Source organism: Jatropha curcas, chromosome 8 (assembly GCF_041381405.1).
Source record: "Jatropha curcas cultivar XTBG-Jc1 chromosome 8, XTBG_Jcur_1.0, whole genome shotgun sequence".
NCBI classification, from domain to species: domain Eukaryota; kingdom Viridiplantae; phylum Streptophyta; class Magnoliopsida; order Malpighiales; family Euphorbiaceae; genus Jatropha; species Jatropha curcas.
Window position 1 is genome coordinate 5,893,884 of NC_143158.1, and position 16,226 is coordinate 5,910,109.

The 16,226-nt window shown below is 31.5% G+C and overlaps 3 protein-coding genes across 3 annotated transcripts; 1 reads left to right on the forward strand and 2 right to left on the reverse strand.

Annotated features, from left to right (window-relative positions):
- The first annotated feature begins 1,055 nt into the window (after positions 1 to 1,055).
- Positions 1,056 to 3,665, forward strand: PUP5 (purine permease 5). Its single transcript, XM_012216110.3, has 2 exons — positions 1,056 to 1,225; positions 2,362 to 3,665. The coding sequence occupies exons 1-2, from the start codon at positions 1,198 to 1,200 to the stop codon at positions 3,426 to 3,428; spliced, it is 1,095 nt and encodes a 364-aa protein (XP_012071500.1). The 5' UTR covers positions 1,056 to 1,197; the 3' UTR covers positions 3,429 to 3,665.
- Positions 3,666 to 4,830: 1,165 nt separating this feature from the next.
- Positions 4,831 to 7,468, reverse strand: LOC105633509 (eukaryotic translation initiation factor 5A). Its single transcript, XM_012216109.4, has 5 exons — positions 7,238 to 7,468; positions 6,163 to 6,285; positions 6,006 to 6,062; positions 5,495 to 5,569; positions 4,831 to 5,180 (listed from the first exon to the last, which is right to left on the reverse strand). The coding sequence occupies exons 1-5, from the start codon at positions 7,358 to 7,360 to the stop codon at positions 5,076 to 5,078; spliced, it is 483 nt and encodes a 160-aa protein (XP_012071499.1). The 5' UTR covers positions 7,361 to 7,468; the 3' UTR covers positions 4,831 to 5,075.
- Positions 7,469 to 9,748: 2,280 nt separating this feature from the next.
- LOC105633507 (Leucine-rich repeat protein kinase family protein) lies at positions 9,749 to 13,493 on the reverse strand. Its single transcript, XM_012216108.4, has one exon. The coding sequence runs from the start codon at positions 12,579 to 12,581 to the stop codon at positions 10,017 to 10,019; it is 2,565 nt and encodes an 854-aa protein (XP_012071498.1). The 5' UTR covers positions 12,582 to 13,493; the 3' UTR covers positions 9,749 to 10,016.
- Positions 13,494 to 16,226: the final 2,733 nt, after the last annotated feature.

The window sequence follows — 16,226 nt, forward strand, 5'->3', positions numbered from 1 at the left end:
CATTAAAAAGAACAGAGTTAGGAAATGGATTTCATATTAAAAAAGTTATAAAATTGTATATTTTCACTAGTACGAGAATTGAAAGATCTTGAATTTCCTTTAAACAACGAGAGTTTTCATCAATATAGTAAATTAAGAGAAATATTACCTCTTGTAATCCATCATATCATTTTGGCCATTAAGTTTATTGGAGTCTAGGTAAATTTACATTAACGGTCAATCAATTTCTCAAACTCATATAATTTTAATTTGTTATTTTTTAGTCATGAAATTTTGATATTTGTTTTGAGGTTATTGACCGGAATACCATCATCGAAAATACTAACATAAAAATAAAAATAAAATGCTATTTTGTTTTAAAAATTCATAATTTATCCTAATATATTAATTTGGAACGTACCTATTAATTTATTTAACAAATAATATCATTTACATAAAACAAATTTCAGAAAAAAATAAAAGAGAAAAAGATTTTCAATCCATCATTTATATTTGATAGCATTTTTCATTTTCTTTTTTTGTATTCCTTTGTTTGTGATGTGTAGCTTTTGGTGTTATATCATTATTCTCATTACCAGATAAGTAAGCTTCTATTAAAATGAAAATTAAAATCAAATTAAAATTATATAATTTAAATAAAAGTAAGTGTTGAATTAGGTAATCATAGATACAATTTATCAATAGAATATCATCATGGGCTAAATATATAAATATATCCTTATATTTTATAAAAAAAATTCAAATCGAGTAAATTTATAAATTAAAATTTACAATAAATCAAAATAAAAATTAAAATTACCATAAATTTTTTTCTTATAAAAGTACGAGGTTATATTTACTCATTTAGCCATTATCATGGTGAATTGAAATGACACGTGGAATTAAATACGATTTATATAGCACATGTATTTGGCGTTTTTAATATCCGACATTAACAATTAATAAATAAATTGATGTTTGTCTCTCGTGTCAAATGTCAATGATCGCAGGTTTTTTTTTTTTTTTTATTTAAAAAGAAACAAACAAATAAATAGATAAAAGAAAGAAAGGTACGTAAATGGCCACAACTCTAAAAACACTTAACCAGCATGAATTGCATGGCCCACGATTTCAATTTTACTGCCTGAGAAAGAATTAGAGAAAGCTGAGAACTTTCTCTTCTCTTCACAAGAATTATTCTTCTGTGCAGAGTCTGTCATGCTTGAAGAGCCACTTATGGAGACAGGTTTGTTCTGTTTTTACTTATCAGTTTAATTTCGTTATAATTACGTTCACTGACCCTTAATTGTTCGTTTACTATCTGGGTTTTTTTTTTCAGCCTCATATTCTTTTAGGATTTTTTTAGTTAATTTGGATTTCAATTGCTGGGTTTTTTTATGGGGTTTGAATTATCTAAGATATTTGATTTTATCTTCTTCTCAACTTTCTGAAATATAATTGAATTTAAAATCATGAACTGTGTTGTTGAGGCTTTGATGTAATACCCATATGTTATCAGTTATCACTCTGCATTTTACTGGCTGGTTTAAGCAATTTCAAGATTAAGATTATCTTTTTGATTAATATATTTTTTTCAACTGGATTTCTAAAGGTATCCGGTCTTGTAAGGCAGGCACTGTTGTGCAGGGAATAAAGTTCTATGCAAGCTGTACAAGGCCACCTTGCATTTGGATTTTTTTTTTCTTTTGAAATGGTTTTGGATGGAAAATTTTCAGACTGAGAAATTGAAGTTTTCTTTAATTGATTGAATTATGAAATTAGGTTAGACTTATAATTGTCAATTAAATCTTATCTTTTCTTGAATCTAATTCAGTTTAAAATATTTAAAAACATTGGATTAATTTTTGTTAAAAATCGTTTCTGAATTCTGTGTTTGAAAATCCTTCCATCTGAACATATTATGAGGCTACATTTTCATAAAAATTTGAGTTTTAAGTTCATTCAAATTTTGCAAATAAAGAGACTTGTGAAAGAGTAGGTTGGGAAAATGCTTTGATAAAATCTTAGAAGGTATAGGTACTTCAAGTTCATTCTTGAACTAATTTTGGTTCTCCTTCATCAAAGCTTATTATTCAAATTCAAATCCTTCCAGTTTAAATTCCCACCCGAACAGAACATGGAATATTTTTCTAGGTTGTGATTCGCTTACATTCATTCTCTTCAATGGTTTATGACTGGAACATTCCCTATGAACAAGAACAATTGAATTTGACTGAGAGAATGAGAGTATGTCCCCATGTGCACGCCTGTACGGACTTATCCTTGCAATTTGGATCTATCGACTGACAACCAATCAGTAGAATTTAGTTGACAATAATTACTTCCGATTTTTGTTTCTCATAAATCCTTATAATATTTCAGGAGAAGGAATGAATGAAGAATCAGCAGAACCTTCCACATGGGAGAAAATATCCAACTGGACGACTCAGGCTCTCGCAGCATACAAAAGAAAACCAATTTCACATTGGATTCTTCTACTTTTAAGCATTGGAGGAATGCTGGTGGCATTTCCTGCTTCAAGTCTTCTATCTCGTGTTTATTATGCAAATGGGGGTACAAGCAAGTGGATTATTTCATGGGTTGCAGTTGCTGGGTGGCCTTTAACTGTTTTAATTTTGTTTCCTACTTACTTCTTTTGTAAAACTTTCCCTACTCCTTTGACCTTACAGCTTGTTCTTTCTTACATTGTGTTGGGTTTCTTAACTGCTGCTGACAACTTGATGTTTGCCTATGCCTATGCATACCTTCCGGCATCAACTGCCTCTCTCCTGGCTTCATCATCTCTGGTATTCTCTGCTCTTTGTGGGTATTTTATTGTGAACAACAAACTTAATGCTTCAATGATAAATGCTATTGTGATAATTACTGCTGCTATGACAATAATTGCATTGGATTCAGATTCTGACCGATATGATAATATCAGTGACCGTCAATATATAATAGGTTTTATATGGGATATATTAGGATCTGCTCTTCACGGGCTTATCTTCGCTCTTTCCGAGTTAATTTTCGTTAAGTTATTGGGAAGAATGTCCTTTCACGTTGTATTGGAGCAGCAGGTCATGGTTTCTTTATTTGGTTGTATATTTACTACAATTGGGGTGATTGTGAAAAAAGATTTTCAAGGAATGGCATCTGAGGCTAGAAATTTCAAAGGCGGTGAGGCTTCATATATCCTGGTTCTTGTCTGGGGTGCCATTACTTTTCAATTAGGGGTTCTGGGAAGCACTGGTGTGCTTTATTTGGCTTCTACTGTTATGGCTGGTGTTCTTAATGCAGTGAGGGTTCCACTCACAAGCATCGCTGCTGTTATTTTGTTGCATGATCCTATGAGTGGTTTCAAGATTCTCTCTTTAATCATTACAGTCTGGGGATTCGGTTCCTACATCTACGGCAGTTCCACTTCCAGAAAAGTTTCTTCGTCATAGCTTGCTGGTAGGTTCCTGCTGTATTTTCTGCTCTCTTTGATATATAAATGCTTGGAACAATTTGCATGTATTTACATTCAGAAATGTATTCTAATTTCTGAAATAATACTGTTACAGACAAAGCAAATATATTGCCTGTTTCCAGATGCTGGAACTTACTGTTAGGATTAGTTTATTCCATACAGTTAGAAACCTGTATTACTTTTCTCAAATAATTCCATAGTCTATTTTGTGCAATTTGAATTTATAAAGGGACAAACTTTATTTCCGCATAGCATTTGACGTTGTTGATTCCACAAGCTACCGCTGCAATAGTATTGCGATAATCATTACTGGCAATTACGGTTGTAAATGGCTCAAGAGTGGTCGCATTTCTGTTTAGAAAATGAAGTGCTGTACTGTGATCATAAAATGCATTACTCTGATGTTGCTTTCTTAAAAATTAGCAAAACTGGGACCAAATGTGTAGGAAGAAAAGCATGACCAGTAGAGAGATATGGTGAGAAGTTACTTGATGGACCGTTAACACAGCTTGCAGCAGAAATATTTTATTTGCATAGACTAAGCCATAATTCTTGAAACCATTTTGTATATTACTCCCTTCATCCCATAATTTTTATTCTATCTTCCTTTTTATCCATCCTAAATTGTTGTTAAAATTTACTATTTTACCCTTATTATGTTTCATTATCAACAAATATAATAGTATAATCAACTTTAATCTTTCAAGAAAACTCTATTTAATCAAATATTTAATTATATTTGACTAATTTAAAAAACAAATTAATATGAATCATTTACTTTTAACAGATACTATTAACAGAAGGGTATATTAAAAAAAAAAAGAAATCAAAACTTATATTTTAATTATATTAACTAAATTTTCTTAGTTCGTGTACAAATCAAACTAGGACAAAGATTACGGATCGTATGGAATATATATATACACACAAAAAAGCTCCTAGGCATGTGATTGCCTTGTTTATTTACGAGTGAGGGATTTTGTTAACCATTAAATGCATTATTCTATTGGGGTGGGGGAACATACATCAGGCATCTAATGCAACTTGGAGTTGAATTGCCAATATTCCAATTCATCCAACAAAGATAAAAAGGTTATCTTGGGAGGGAATAATTTTCAATTTCAATACCAAACAGAACAAATAGTTTCAAGCAAAGCTCCTGCCCAATTCATCAAATTGATATAAAAAATAAACACCCAATTTGTGAAATCATAGAAAAGAAACCAAAATGGCAGTCAGATTGATTGAACTCTGGTATGAAACATCTTCCTTAAATAATAATATAAACCATCCATAGGATTTTAGAACTATCAACATCAAGCTGGAAAAGATATGGTCATCACACATACCTTTATTTATCTGAAATCCACAGAAGCCGGTAAAATCAAAATATTTAAATATATATTCCATCCTGCCGACACACAAGTTTGCTCGATCGAGAAATGAGCAGCTCCTGTTCCCTTCCCATCTCCTTCATTACAAGCCTTATGAGTCTTGATTACAAAGCTAAAATACCATCTTAATAAAAGTTTGTTGTACATATTCATAGTAGATAAAATTCTCTATCAGCAAACATAAATAGATTGTTTCACCATCAGCTATGGCTAATGCTATAGCATCATTTTTAATTCTTAGGACCAATATCCTTAAGAGCACAGATCTGCTCCTCTCCCATTGCAGACATAACAGTCACCACAAGGTCCTTCCCCTCAGCAAACCCATCTTTAATCTATATAGAAACAAGATAACAATTTTCAGTTTTCAGACAACTTAACCAACATGTTTATATGGAGATAAAGACACTACTAGTTGGCATTGTTATTGCTAATAGGAGACTTTTGTTCAAAAAGTCGGAAGGAAATCTGTTGGACCAGCTTTTCTTTCACTTTTGTCACCTTAAAGCTGATTGAGGAAAAAGTAGCAAATATGAGCCAGTTTTAAAATCAGTTTTAGATTTGCACAAGTCATATTGCAAAATCTGTGCCCAAGCAAAGTAAGAAAGGTACTAAAGCAAGCACTTTGAAAGGAATGCATGTGTTATACCTGGCTAAGCAGATTTTCATCGGTGGGAAGCCTCAGATCATCTTTGGTGTTTCCATTTTCAGTCAAAAGACTCACCTACAGGAGATCAAACCATTGTTAGTTAACCTCCCGTCTTATGAAACATTCTCTGTCTATTAAAATTATTGTTCATTGACCCTGCTAAAACAGAGAGCAATATGTAATTTGCATGAGAATTTACATAAAGTTTATAAACTTTAGAGACATTACTAAGTGATTCACATCTTTTTGCAGTCCCCTGTGAAATATTTTTTGGCAAGGAAAAGACTCCCCTGTGAAATCTAAACTATGCTTATTATATGAGAAGAATCAATCACACGGAAGATTGCATAGTCTACACTATTCATATTAAAAGTTCACATGGTAGAAAGACATCAAAGGAGGAACAATCATAAATAAAGAACAGGTAATTTGGTATAGATGAAGTAATGATGAAGCTGTAACAGCATTTCCTCAAACGGTTATCTGAAACTATGCAATTAAATGAACTCACAAAGCCATCTTCAGAGATATCAATCAGCTGATAATCAGTACGATTCACATGAGGAACCTGTGAAAAAAGCAAATGAATCAATAAAAGACCAACCAACCAAGTAATTTATTGTGAAATCATATTCATGATAAATGAACTAAGTAATTAATGGCATTACATCACAATTGTGGGATGAAGGAACAATATCTTCAAGCTTTTTTCCATTGAATATATCAATTCCCACAAAGTGGCACTTGGCGTGTCCATGTTTCCCTGTCTTTGAGGTAGAGACCTCCACAACCTATTCTCATACAAAGCAAGACAAGTAAACGAAAAAAGTTATGATTTATAAATTACAAAGATTTAAAAACTGAAACTGCAATAGCATCAGACTTCATGGCTACTACTGTGCCATCATGTGAACCTACTACCCATAAACGTATTTCTCTAAGTAGAGATTTGGCCGTGAAAATTTTAAATGAACAACCTTTTGTTATATAATTTACATAATACTATGTGAAATGACAAATTCCAGTATGTTCAAAACTATATATTAGAAGTGGATGCAGAAGGGCACAGATGAGATAACACCATTTATATGGAAATTTCAAAAAGGTGCTGCATTTCATACCTCCATACAACACGATAACATTCAAATCCATGCTTGGTTATGCAGGAGGCCATAATCTATATCCGGAATGATAAAACAAAAAAAGAGTAATATTTGCTCATGGGATCTTCCAAGAGCACATCAATCATGATTTTATATATATATTACATTTGGTCTCAGTTTCCTAATGTCAAACAAAAGAGGACCTGTGAATATCTCACATAACACATGCACCATGTGAACCTCAAAACTTTATCAGAGATGCAAAATTATAAATAGGAAATCCCAAGTAAATTCTATGGTATCTAGAAACTATCACTAAAATTGTCTAAAAACATACAATAAAGGAAAAGACTTCATATATACAGAGCCCCAAAATAATAACACATCTCAGCATATGACAACAATCAAAATTACTATCTCTTTTCTTATATCCACAACAATACAGATTGAACCCACCAATCTAAAAAGGAAAAAAAAAATACAAAATCCACACGCACTAGTGAATTAAGAAAAGGAAAAAAAAAAAAAAAAAAGAAACAGAACACTTGAGATCTGGTAAAAATAACACATACCCATATGCAATACTGAAAAACATACAAAAAAATGAATTTAGAGAAATGAAATTGGAGAGAAAAATTACCTTGCAGGGACGATTCTTGATAACTATGTAGCCATTTTTGCGGATAGTACCAGCTTGCTGAGGGAAAGTCTTTGATGCTCCAGCATCAGCTTTGGAATCGAAGTGATGTTCTTCATCTGACATTTTTGTTTTTCTGGCAGTGTTTGGCTTTCTGTATTATATTGACTTTTTTTTCTCTGTATAGAAGAGGACGACTTGTTCACCACCTCTTATGCAAATGAGACAGAAAGCTTCTTGGGTTGGGAGGATGAATGATCATCTCCCCTAACCCTGGTTAATCACATCAAACATCTTGGCCGTTGATTCCACTGGAACCCACATTTGGTGGCTTTGATTCATTTCTACAGTTTAGCTCTTTTCCTTTATCCACATTTTGTTTAAAAAAGAAAAAGAAAAATTAATTTGTAGAACATTATTGTAAGATGCTTTTGGGCCCACATAAATATTACGCTCTTGTAAAGCTGATGAATTTCTATTTTTATGCAAGTTAAAAAAAATTACTAATTTTTTTAGTTCAGATTAAGAAAAATTAACTAATTATAAAAATTTTATTTGTTGCTGTGACAAAATAACAGATAAGACTATAAAAATATATTTTTTAATGCAAAGAATGAGCATGTATTCATGGAATATATAATGATATGTAGGAATAGGATCATGCAACTTTGACCACAAAAAGCATCAGATGCCTCTCTTAAATTATAAAGTTGGTGGAATAACACCTTTAGAAATTTTTGAAAGCCTAATAGTCAAATCTATTTTATTTTATTTATTTTATCAACTATAACCTAATTTGGTACTAATATATATATATATATATATATATATATATATATATATATATAATTATCAATTGCATTTCAGGTCAAAAAAAAAAAAACATTAATTTCATTCCCTTCCTAGTTAAAAAAAACTTCTCTTCAGTATAGTTTTCATAATATAAAATTTAAAATTAATAAATTTAAACAGTATTTTAAATGGTTTAAATTTATGGTTTATATTTTTGAAATGAAATAAAAAGATTTAAAAATATTTATTGGTGAATATTCTTGAACTCCCAGATATATATTGCCAGCCCACTAAGAACTGGACTAACTACAACATCGGCCCGTAGAGCCAGTGGACCGAAATAAAACCCATGCCATAATTATATATTTTTTTTTTAATTCATTGGACCGAAGTAACACGGTATACCACACCTAATTAATCTACCGTCATTATAAATTAGTGCTTAAGATATCATAATTAGAAATAATTTTGATAAATATGCTTAGAAACCAATAATGAAAACATCCTTATCACTTCCCAAATTAGTAAAATCCATTGCCATAAAGGGCTATTGCGAATAGTAAAATCTTCAACTCAAAGGAAATAAAATTTCAATACATAATACAGAAATATTATATATGTTTATGCATACCAAAATTAATGAGATATCAGAAAATAAATCATTTTTCTAAATTGTATATATTTGCGTATCATAGTTTAAAATATGTAAGTTGTTAGTTTAATAAAAAAAATTTCTTAATTTTTAATTTTTAAGAGATGATTTTAACATCTAAAAATAAAAAGGGTAATCATGAGAAAAAGCTTGAAGGGGATGCATTTGTCTTTTTCTTTTTTCCCCTTATTTCCATGGGTGGTTGATGATGACATTTGTTGTAAGAATTATAATTGAATTCAGACAAAAAGTTATTTAAAGACGAGGTATGGCCATGAATGTGATGATTGTGGTTGACAACTGATTATTCCCACTAAATAATCATAATCATATCCAATTGTTGTTTCAAAGAGAGTGGAATTTTTTTGCATGCAAACATGATTGTTCTTTATTTATTTTTTTAATACCACTAAACCATAGAGTGTAGAAAAGAAATGTTGAGTTAGAATTGTAAATGAGCTTAGCCGTTTATAAACTATTCGAGGTTCGATTATATAAAAGCTCATATAAGCTTGTTCAATAAGTTTATCGAGCTGAACATTCAATAAACGAATGAAGGTTGAACTTAATTTTACTAAATCTGCTTTCGAGCTAGCTTTTTAACTCAATAAATCAATATTAATTAAACATATGTCAAGTAACACTTTGATCAATGTATCTTTTGGTTTATTGAGTTATTGATTAAGCTCAAAATTTACCAAAAACCAATCATTCAATCCCTTTTATTGTTTAAATTCTAAATTATAATTTATTTGGCTAATGTGATTATAATCAAAATGTTTTAGTCCGCTTTGGTTTGGGTTAACCGATATGTATATGGAACCCAGAACAATAATGGTGATCCCAGCTACCACAGAACCAACCCAGGACCACCACATCCTTAACTGCAATGCACAAGAACAGGCAACTACCTCTAGATGAGATTCAAGCTATAACTACTAACAAATGACAATAAATAATGAACCTTTTTGGCTTTTGCTCCAATGCTTCAGAGGAAAAACACACATCCTATAGCTGAAAGCTTCATACATGTCTCAAAATCCTGCTATTAATACAAAGACAGAGCTAAATGGGATAATACTGATATTATATGGATACTTGGAGAAGAGAACTGGCTTTCAACGATTAAACTCTCTCCATGTGTATAAATTAAACTTCTACGCTGCCAATAAAAGAAAAGGTAAATGTCAAAAACAGATCTTCAAGTACTACTGTACAATCAATCCCTCTCAATGGCAGCACAGAAAGAACTCAATACAAAGAACAGCAAAAAATACATCAAAAAAGAAGGCATATGATATAATTAATTTAGCTTGCATTTCATTATATTTATGCTTATCATTGATGAACTAGTGCCGGTTCAATATCTTTAAGAAGACCAACTATCTGCTGCATGCTTGGTCGTTTCGAGGGAATGTCTGCTGTGCAAAGATAACCAATCTTGAGAGACTCCTCCATTTCATGTTCCGGTCCAGTGTCACGAATTTTTGGATCAATAGTTCTTGATCCTTGGCTCTTCCTTATCATTCCCCTAACCCAACTCACTAAAGTTCCTTCTTTCGCTTCGGGATAATCATCTCCAACTGGCTTTTTTCCGGTAATTAGCTCAAACAAAACAATTCCAAAGCAATAGACATCAGACTTTGGTGTTGGGACATTGTTATCTGGATCAGAAAACTCTGGAGGAACATAACCAGGCAAGCCACGAGCAACCTCCTCATCTAAACCATTGCCAAAGACCTTGGCCAGTCCAAAATCAGATAATCTTGGTTCCAGATTGTAATCCAGGTAAACACTACTAGCTTTGACATCTCTATGAGTAAGTGGAGGTGAGCAACCATGATGGAGAAATGCTAACGCACGAGCAGTGCCAAGTGCAATTTTGTGCCGGAATCTCCAAGTTGTTAGTAACCCTTCAGAGCCAACATTTTTAATGCCATTATTATCATCTTCTTCCCATGTGTCTGTACTCCAATCTTCAGTAGTTTGGACACCAAGGGGCAAGTCATGAAGTAAATTCTGCAAGTTCCCATTCTCCATATAATCATAGATTGCAATTCTTTGATCTCCAGCTATGCAATACCCGGTCAATGGAACAAGATTCGGATGCTTAATTCGTCCAAGATACTCAAGCTCTCTTGCAGCTTCCTCGTCTGTTAATGTAGACCCATGAACTAAAACTTTTACAGCTACATGAATTCCACCAGGTAGAAATCCTCTGTAAACAGGTCCAAATTTCCCTTCGGCCAAAAGGGTGCCTCGGTCAAAACTTGAAGTTGCAGATAAGAGGTCAGCAAAAGTGATATTCAATAATGGCTTCTCAAAAATCACTACAGGGACTGAATTTGCTTGCTTAACATCAGCAATCCACGTTGTTGAATCAGTCTGGAATGAAAATGGGCCTGAAATATTTTGTTCTTCTTTATATGAGTTTTGTTTCACTGCCCACCTACTAGATTTCCTCCTGCAACCAATAGCTAGAAATAGCAGCCCAGCGAGCAAGCAAACCATCGAGAGAGTTAAGGCAAGAGCAAGTTTTAATCCCTTGTGTTTTGTAGCCTTTCTTCTGAACAGGGCTGGATTTGCAGCAATTGGGCAACTGTTTAATGATCCATAGAAGTGTGTTTGGAGGGTTTCAGGGGAAAATTCAGAAGCACAAAGGGTTAAGTTGTTGTAGGAAAAGTTGAAACTTTGCATAAATTGGAGTTTTTCTAGAAGGGACAATGGGATTTCTCCACTCAAATTGTTATGTGAAACATCAACAACTTGGAGGCTTTTGATAGGTAATAAAGGAATTTGGCCACTAAGATGATTATCAGATAAATCAAGTGAATGCAACTTACTCAATTGTGCAACTTCACTAGGAATATTGCCAATGAGACTAATTTTAGACAAATTTAAATATTCTAATTTCCAAAGCATATCAATTCTTGGAAATTCCTGCCTGGAAAATCTATTGAATGCAAGATTAAGGTATTTGAGATTCTGAGCTTGATTCAAATTAGGGAAAATATCACCACTAAGTTGATTCTCTGATAAGTCCAAATACATCAAGTGAGACCAATTATAGTTAGAATTGAATTGTACCTGAGAAACGTGGCCTTGAAACTGGTTCTTGCTCAGGTCCATCACCTCCAACATTTCCAAAAACACCCCCATAACAGAACCATGAAACAGATTCCCAGAGATATTGAGACTAGTAAGGGATTTCATTTCTGAAAAATCTGAATCCCTCCCTTTAATACCATTTCTTGCAAGATTTAAGGTTTTTAGCTTAGGAAATGCAGCACCAAAACCATCTGGTAAGGAACCATCAAGCTTATTCAAGGAAAGATCAATGAGAGTCAGTGAACGGCAGTTTAGAATTTCCAATGGAACACTCCCTTGAAACCCATTTTGATCCATCTTTAGAATTTTCAACCTAGAAAGTGAACTTATTGCTGCAGGAATTTCACCACTGAAATTATTGCATGATAGATCAAATGTTTCAAGCTGTCCGAAATTGCCAATGTTGTTGGTGAGGGGACCAGAAATCTGGTTTAGAGAGAGATTTAGGGTTTTGAGAGTGCCCAAACTCCACAAATCCGAAGGCAAAGCAGTGATTTTGTTGTTGCTAATATCTAAAATTTGAAGCTTCGTTAACTTGCCAATGGTGGTATCAGGAATAGAACCAGAAAGGCCATAACCAGAAGCTACTAACTCAATAACATTTCCTTGACCATCACAATACACCACCGGCCATGAACAAACTGGAGCAGAGAAGTTGTAGACTGAGGAAGAGGAGAAACCCATCTTTTTCAAAAACTCAGATACAAAGAAAGCATCTGTATTGGGTTGTTGACAAGGTAAAAGCTTGAAGAACATTGAAAAAACCAAAATAGAACCAAAGAAACCAAAACCCATTTGGAATCAGTGCCTTAAACAAACAACAGAACAACAAAATTAAACCAAAAACCCCAATCCCACTTTAAAATCTTCTCTCCTAATGCTTTAGAAAACTAAATGCTCATGGGCCCCCGTCTCAGACAATACTTTCAGGCTCTGCAACTCCATTAAATCAATATGCAAAATGATTTTGGGGTTTAATGTAAAAAAAAAAAAAACAGTCGGGTCTAATAGCTCGCTTAAACTACTAGTTTTGCTACAAAATTTGTGGAGTTATTGTATTGCTGTTTGTCAGTGAGAACCCAACAAATAGAAAACTGTTATTGAGAAAACAACTCGGTATTTAAGGTCTAATGAAGGTTTTGCAGTGTCAAGATGGAATGTGAACATACCTTGTCTGGTTTTGCGAGTCAGTGAAAGCCAACAAAACAAACAAAAAACACTGACCCAAGTCAGGAAACACTTTTTTCTTCGTATAGAACATGAAAAGCTCAAGACTTTCTGCTATACACCAATTTAAAAATTAAAAAAGAAAAAAAAAAAAGTAGAACGGTTCCACTAACAGAAACCACACACAGAGAGTTAAAAAGAGTTAGAGAGGGAGAGACACAGAGACAAGGATATATGGAAAAAAAAAAAAAAAAAAATGAAAGATTGAAGCTTTAAGAGTGGACAGATACAGAAGCTGGGTTCATAAATGAGAAAGAAATTAATAGAAAAAAAAAAAAATCAATTAGGTTGTTGAATTTATCAGTGCTTGTTGGTGGTGGGTATTCAATGCTTCTTCATTGGTGATAATCATTCCTCTACTCTACTAATGGAAGCTTTTTGCTCTCTCCTGTTAAATGTAATAACAATGAATCAATTTTCATAGAGATGAAAATTGAACTAAAGCTTTGCTTTACAGTATTGCTACTAGACTAGACTTTCTTTAGTTGACACACGTAATTGTCTAATTGATGGAGCCAAATTTGTTTATCCTTTTTAATATTTTATATATAAAATATGATATTAGCAAGAGGAAATAACTTTTTTTGTTCACTTTTTGGTTTTCCTTTTTCAAAAATTGTACCTTTCCTTGAAAAAAAAGGAACCTAAAAAGCCCACTTTTGTTAATTTTTTATTCCCATTGACTAGAATTTCCAACAAGGTAAACCAATTGGTTGGTTGCACCATTTTTACATGGCTCATTGCTGCAATTTCTCAACTAATATAACATACTTCTATTAGATAAAAACTTGTATATTTAATATTTCTAATAAGATACTATAAAGGTAAAAACTTAAAAAATAACAAAATTTAAAATATTATGATTGAACATTTTACAAATAAATTCAATAGTAGTATTTTATCTTGTAGAATTTATATTTTTCTCCTATTTTTCCCTTTTCATTTTGGACCACTCAGTAATTCAGTATGGCCAGAGATAACAAAGCAACAAAGGAAGTTAACCTTTCACAAGATTTAGGAAATATGCTACAAGGTTCCAATACACATAAATATAAAGGGAAAAAACCAGAATATGAATATATTCAAAAGAAAAAAAAAATTCCTTTTGGTTATTTCTTTTATTATGGTAAAATATATTTTATTCCTTTCTATCTTATTGTCAACCACTAGAATTCTTAGTCTTTTTTAATTTTTATCGAAAAGGAAAAAATCTTCCCTCCCGTATGGCATACATAAGCACTCTAATTTAACCTTTTCAAAGTCATTTCTAACAATTTTTTAAAATCTATCTATGTAAGGATTAGTTGATTTAACTTGTAGAAGATTTCTTTTTTTATTTTTATTTTGTGGGTATATGATGATGATTAATTTCATCATATTCCAATAAGCAATTAAGCATTTCACCAATTAGGAAGTTGTATTTTGTTGACTTTACCTAATTGGAAAAGTTTACTTCCCATTTCATTTTCTTGAAGACTTTAACAAAATTAGGAAGGTAAAAACTATAGTTGTATCGTAGTCCAAATGCCTTCTTTTCTTGACTTTAGGCTTTTTTATATTTTATTTATATAACACTAAATGTATTTTTATGTTATTCAGTAATATAGTATTTTTAAACTAGTTTTTAAAGGTTGAGGTAGTATTTTATAAAAAATTAACTCATATAATGTTTAGCTTTTAGCATTTTATGAAACGTTATTCAAGCAACTAACAACTAAACATTACTCAAACAGCTATTAAAACAACTAATTTTGCTGAAAATACCTTTGATATGTTTGAATGCAAGTTGTAGTCTCAAATAAATTATAAATCTTTGCCTTCTCCATGAAACAACAATAGTACTAATAATATTAAAATTGCACCAATTAAATCCAAAATTGAGGCCATCATATAGATTTAGGGTTTCACATTAACAAGGTTCTAGATTGAGCTGGTTTGGACCCCACAGAAGCTATGGGTTATTAGATTAATGATTAGTCTTTGAATTCTACTAATTATAACAAAACACACCACCTAGATCTCTCTCTCTCTCTTATAATGTGTTTATTAAAGAAAGAAACCCAATATTACTATTTTAGTAGTAAAATGTTTGAACTGCCCATATTATATGCAAGATAAAATGTCATTTCCAAGGGTAAAATAGTCTTTTAAACGCTAAGAAAGGGAAATTTGAATTGAGTCCAACAATCAAAGCACAAGGGTGGAAGAAGCAATCTTAATGATTTGCTTTGATTGATGATAAATAAATGTATAATATATAATTTTAGAAGGAGTAAAATGAAATCAACCCACATTATATATACTATTATTATTATTATTTATTATCCTTCCAAAACATTATTAATTAATGTATCTATCTATTTTAATTCTTATGTCATAATCATATGCCAGCAAACTTTTCTTCAAAGGATTCATGTGGACTCTTTTTTTTCAGTATTTATTAGATATATTTTTTTTTTTAGATCAGGAATCTTTTTATTCATATTAAAAAAATGCATTTTGATATAAAATTAAAAACATAAAAGAAGTACATTAAGAAATACCAAAAAAAAAAAAAAAAAAAAAAAAAGACTCAAATTTCTTTCAATAATCTCCAATCTTATAGATTAAATATAAGTATTGGCAACAGGCGAAAACATGATATTAACAATAAATTCGAAATTGAAAATTTGAACTCCAAAAATTAAAAAATATAAGAGAAAATTAATAAAATAAAAGTAAATTTATATCTAAAAAGACAAAAATTAACATTTCTAAAAATATATTTGTTCACATATTACACATACTTTCTACCCAATACAAAGAATGAGAAAGTTTTGAAGGAGCAAAATAGAAACATGTCTTATCTTTGTTTTTCGTGTGTATTCTTTGAATAAAAAATATTTTCAGTGAATAAAAAAATTAAATAAAAATTTAAAAAATTAAAAAGAAAGAATTAAAAATGTTGCCTTTTTTTTTTTTTTTTAAAGACAATAAAAAATATGTTGTGGAGGTTCCCATGTGTGTATGTTTTTGAAGTATTAATGTAAGAGCAAAAGCTTGAGTTTGATGTTTCCATGGATGTTGTTGCGTTGAAGTTAATGTTTTTTTTATATTATATATTAATTTGGTTGTTTGTTTCTGAAGGATGTCAGATTCCATAGTTGAATGAGTTCGAGCCCTGTGCATTTATCCAGTTAAAATTCCATTATTTTTCTCTTGGTCAATTTTTTA

Bases quoted from the DNA above. Each gene is read 5' to 3' on its own strand.
- PUP5 (XM_012216110.3), top strand. From the start codon at position 1,198: ATGCTTGAAGAGCCACTTATGGAGACAG. The intron at 1,226-2,361 runs GTTTGTTCTGTT...ATAATATTTCAG, and splicing joins AGAGCCACTTATGGAGACAG to GAGAAGGAATGAATGAAGAA.
- LOC105633509 (XM_012216109.4), bottom strand. From the start codon at position 7,360: ATGTCAGATGAAGAACATCACTTCGATTCCAAAGCTGATGCTGGAGCA. The intron at 5,570-6,005 runs GTGAGTTCATTT...GATCTCCTGTAG, and splicing joins ATATCTCTGAAGATGGCTTT to GTGAGTCTTTTGACTGAAAA. The intron at 5,181-5,494 runs GTATAACACATG...GTTTCTATATAG, and splicing joins ATGAAAATCTGCTTAGCCAG to ATTAAAGATGGGTTTGCTGA.
- LOC105633507 (XM_012216108.4), bottom strand. From the start codon at position 12,581: ATGGGTTTTGGTTTCTTTGGTTCTATTTTGGTTTTTTCAATGTTCTTC.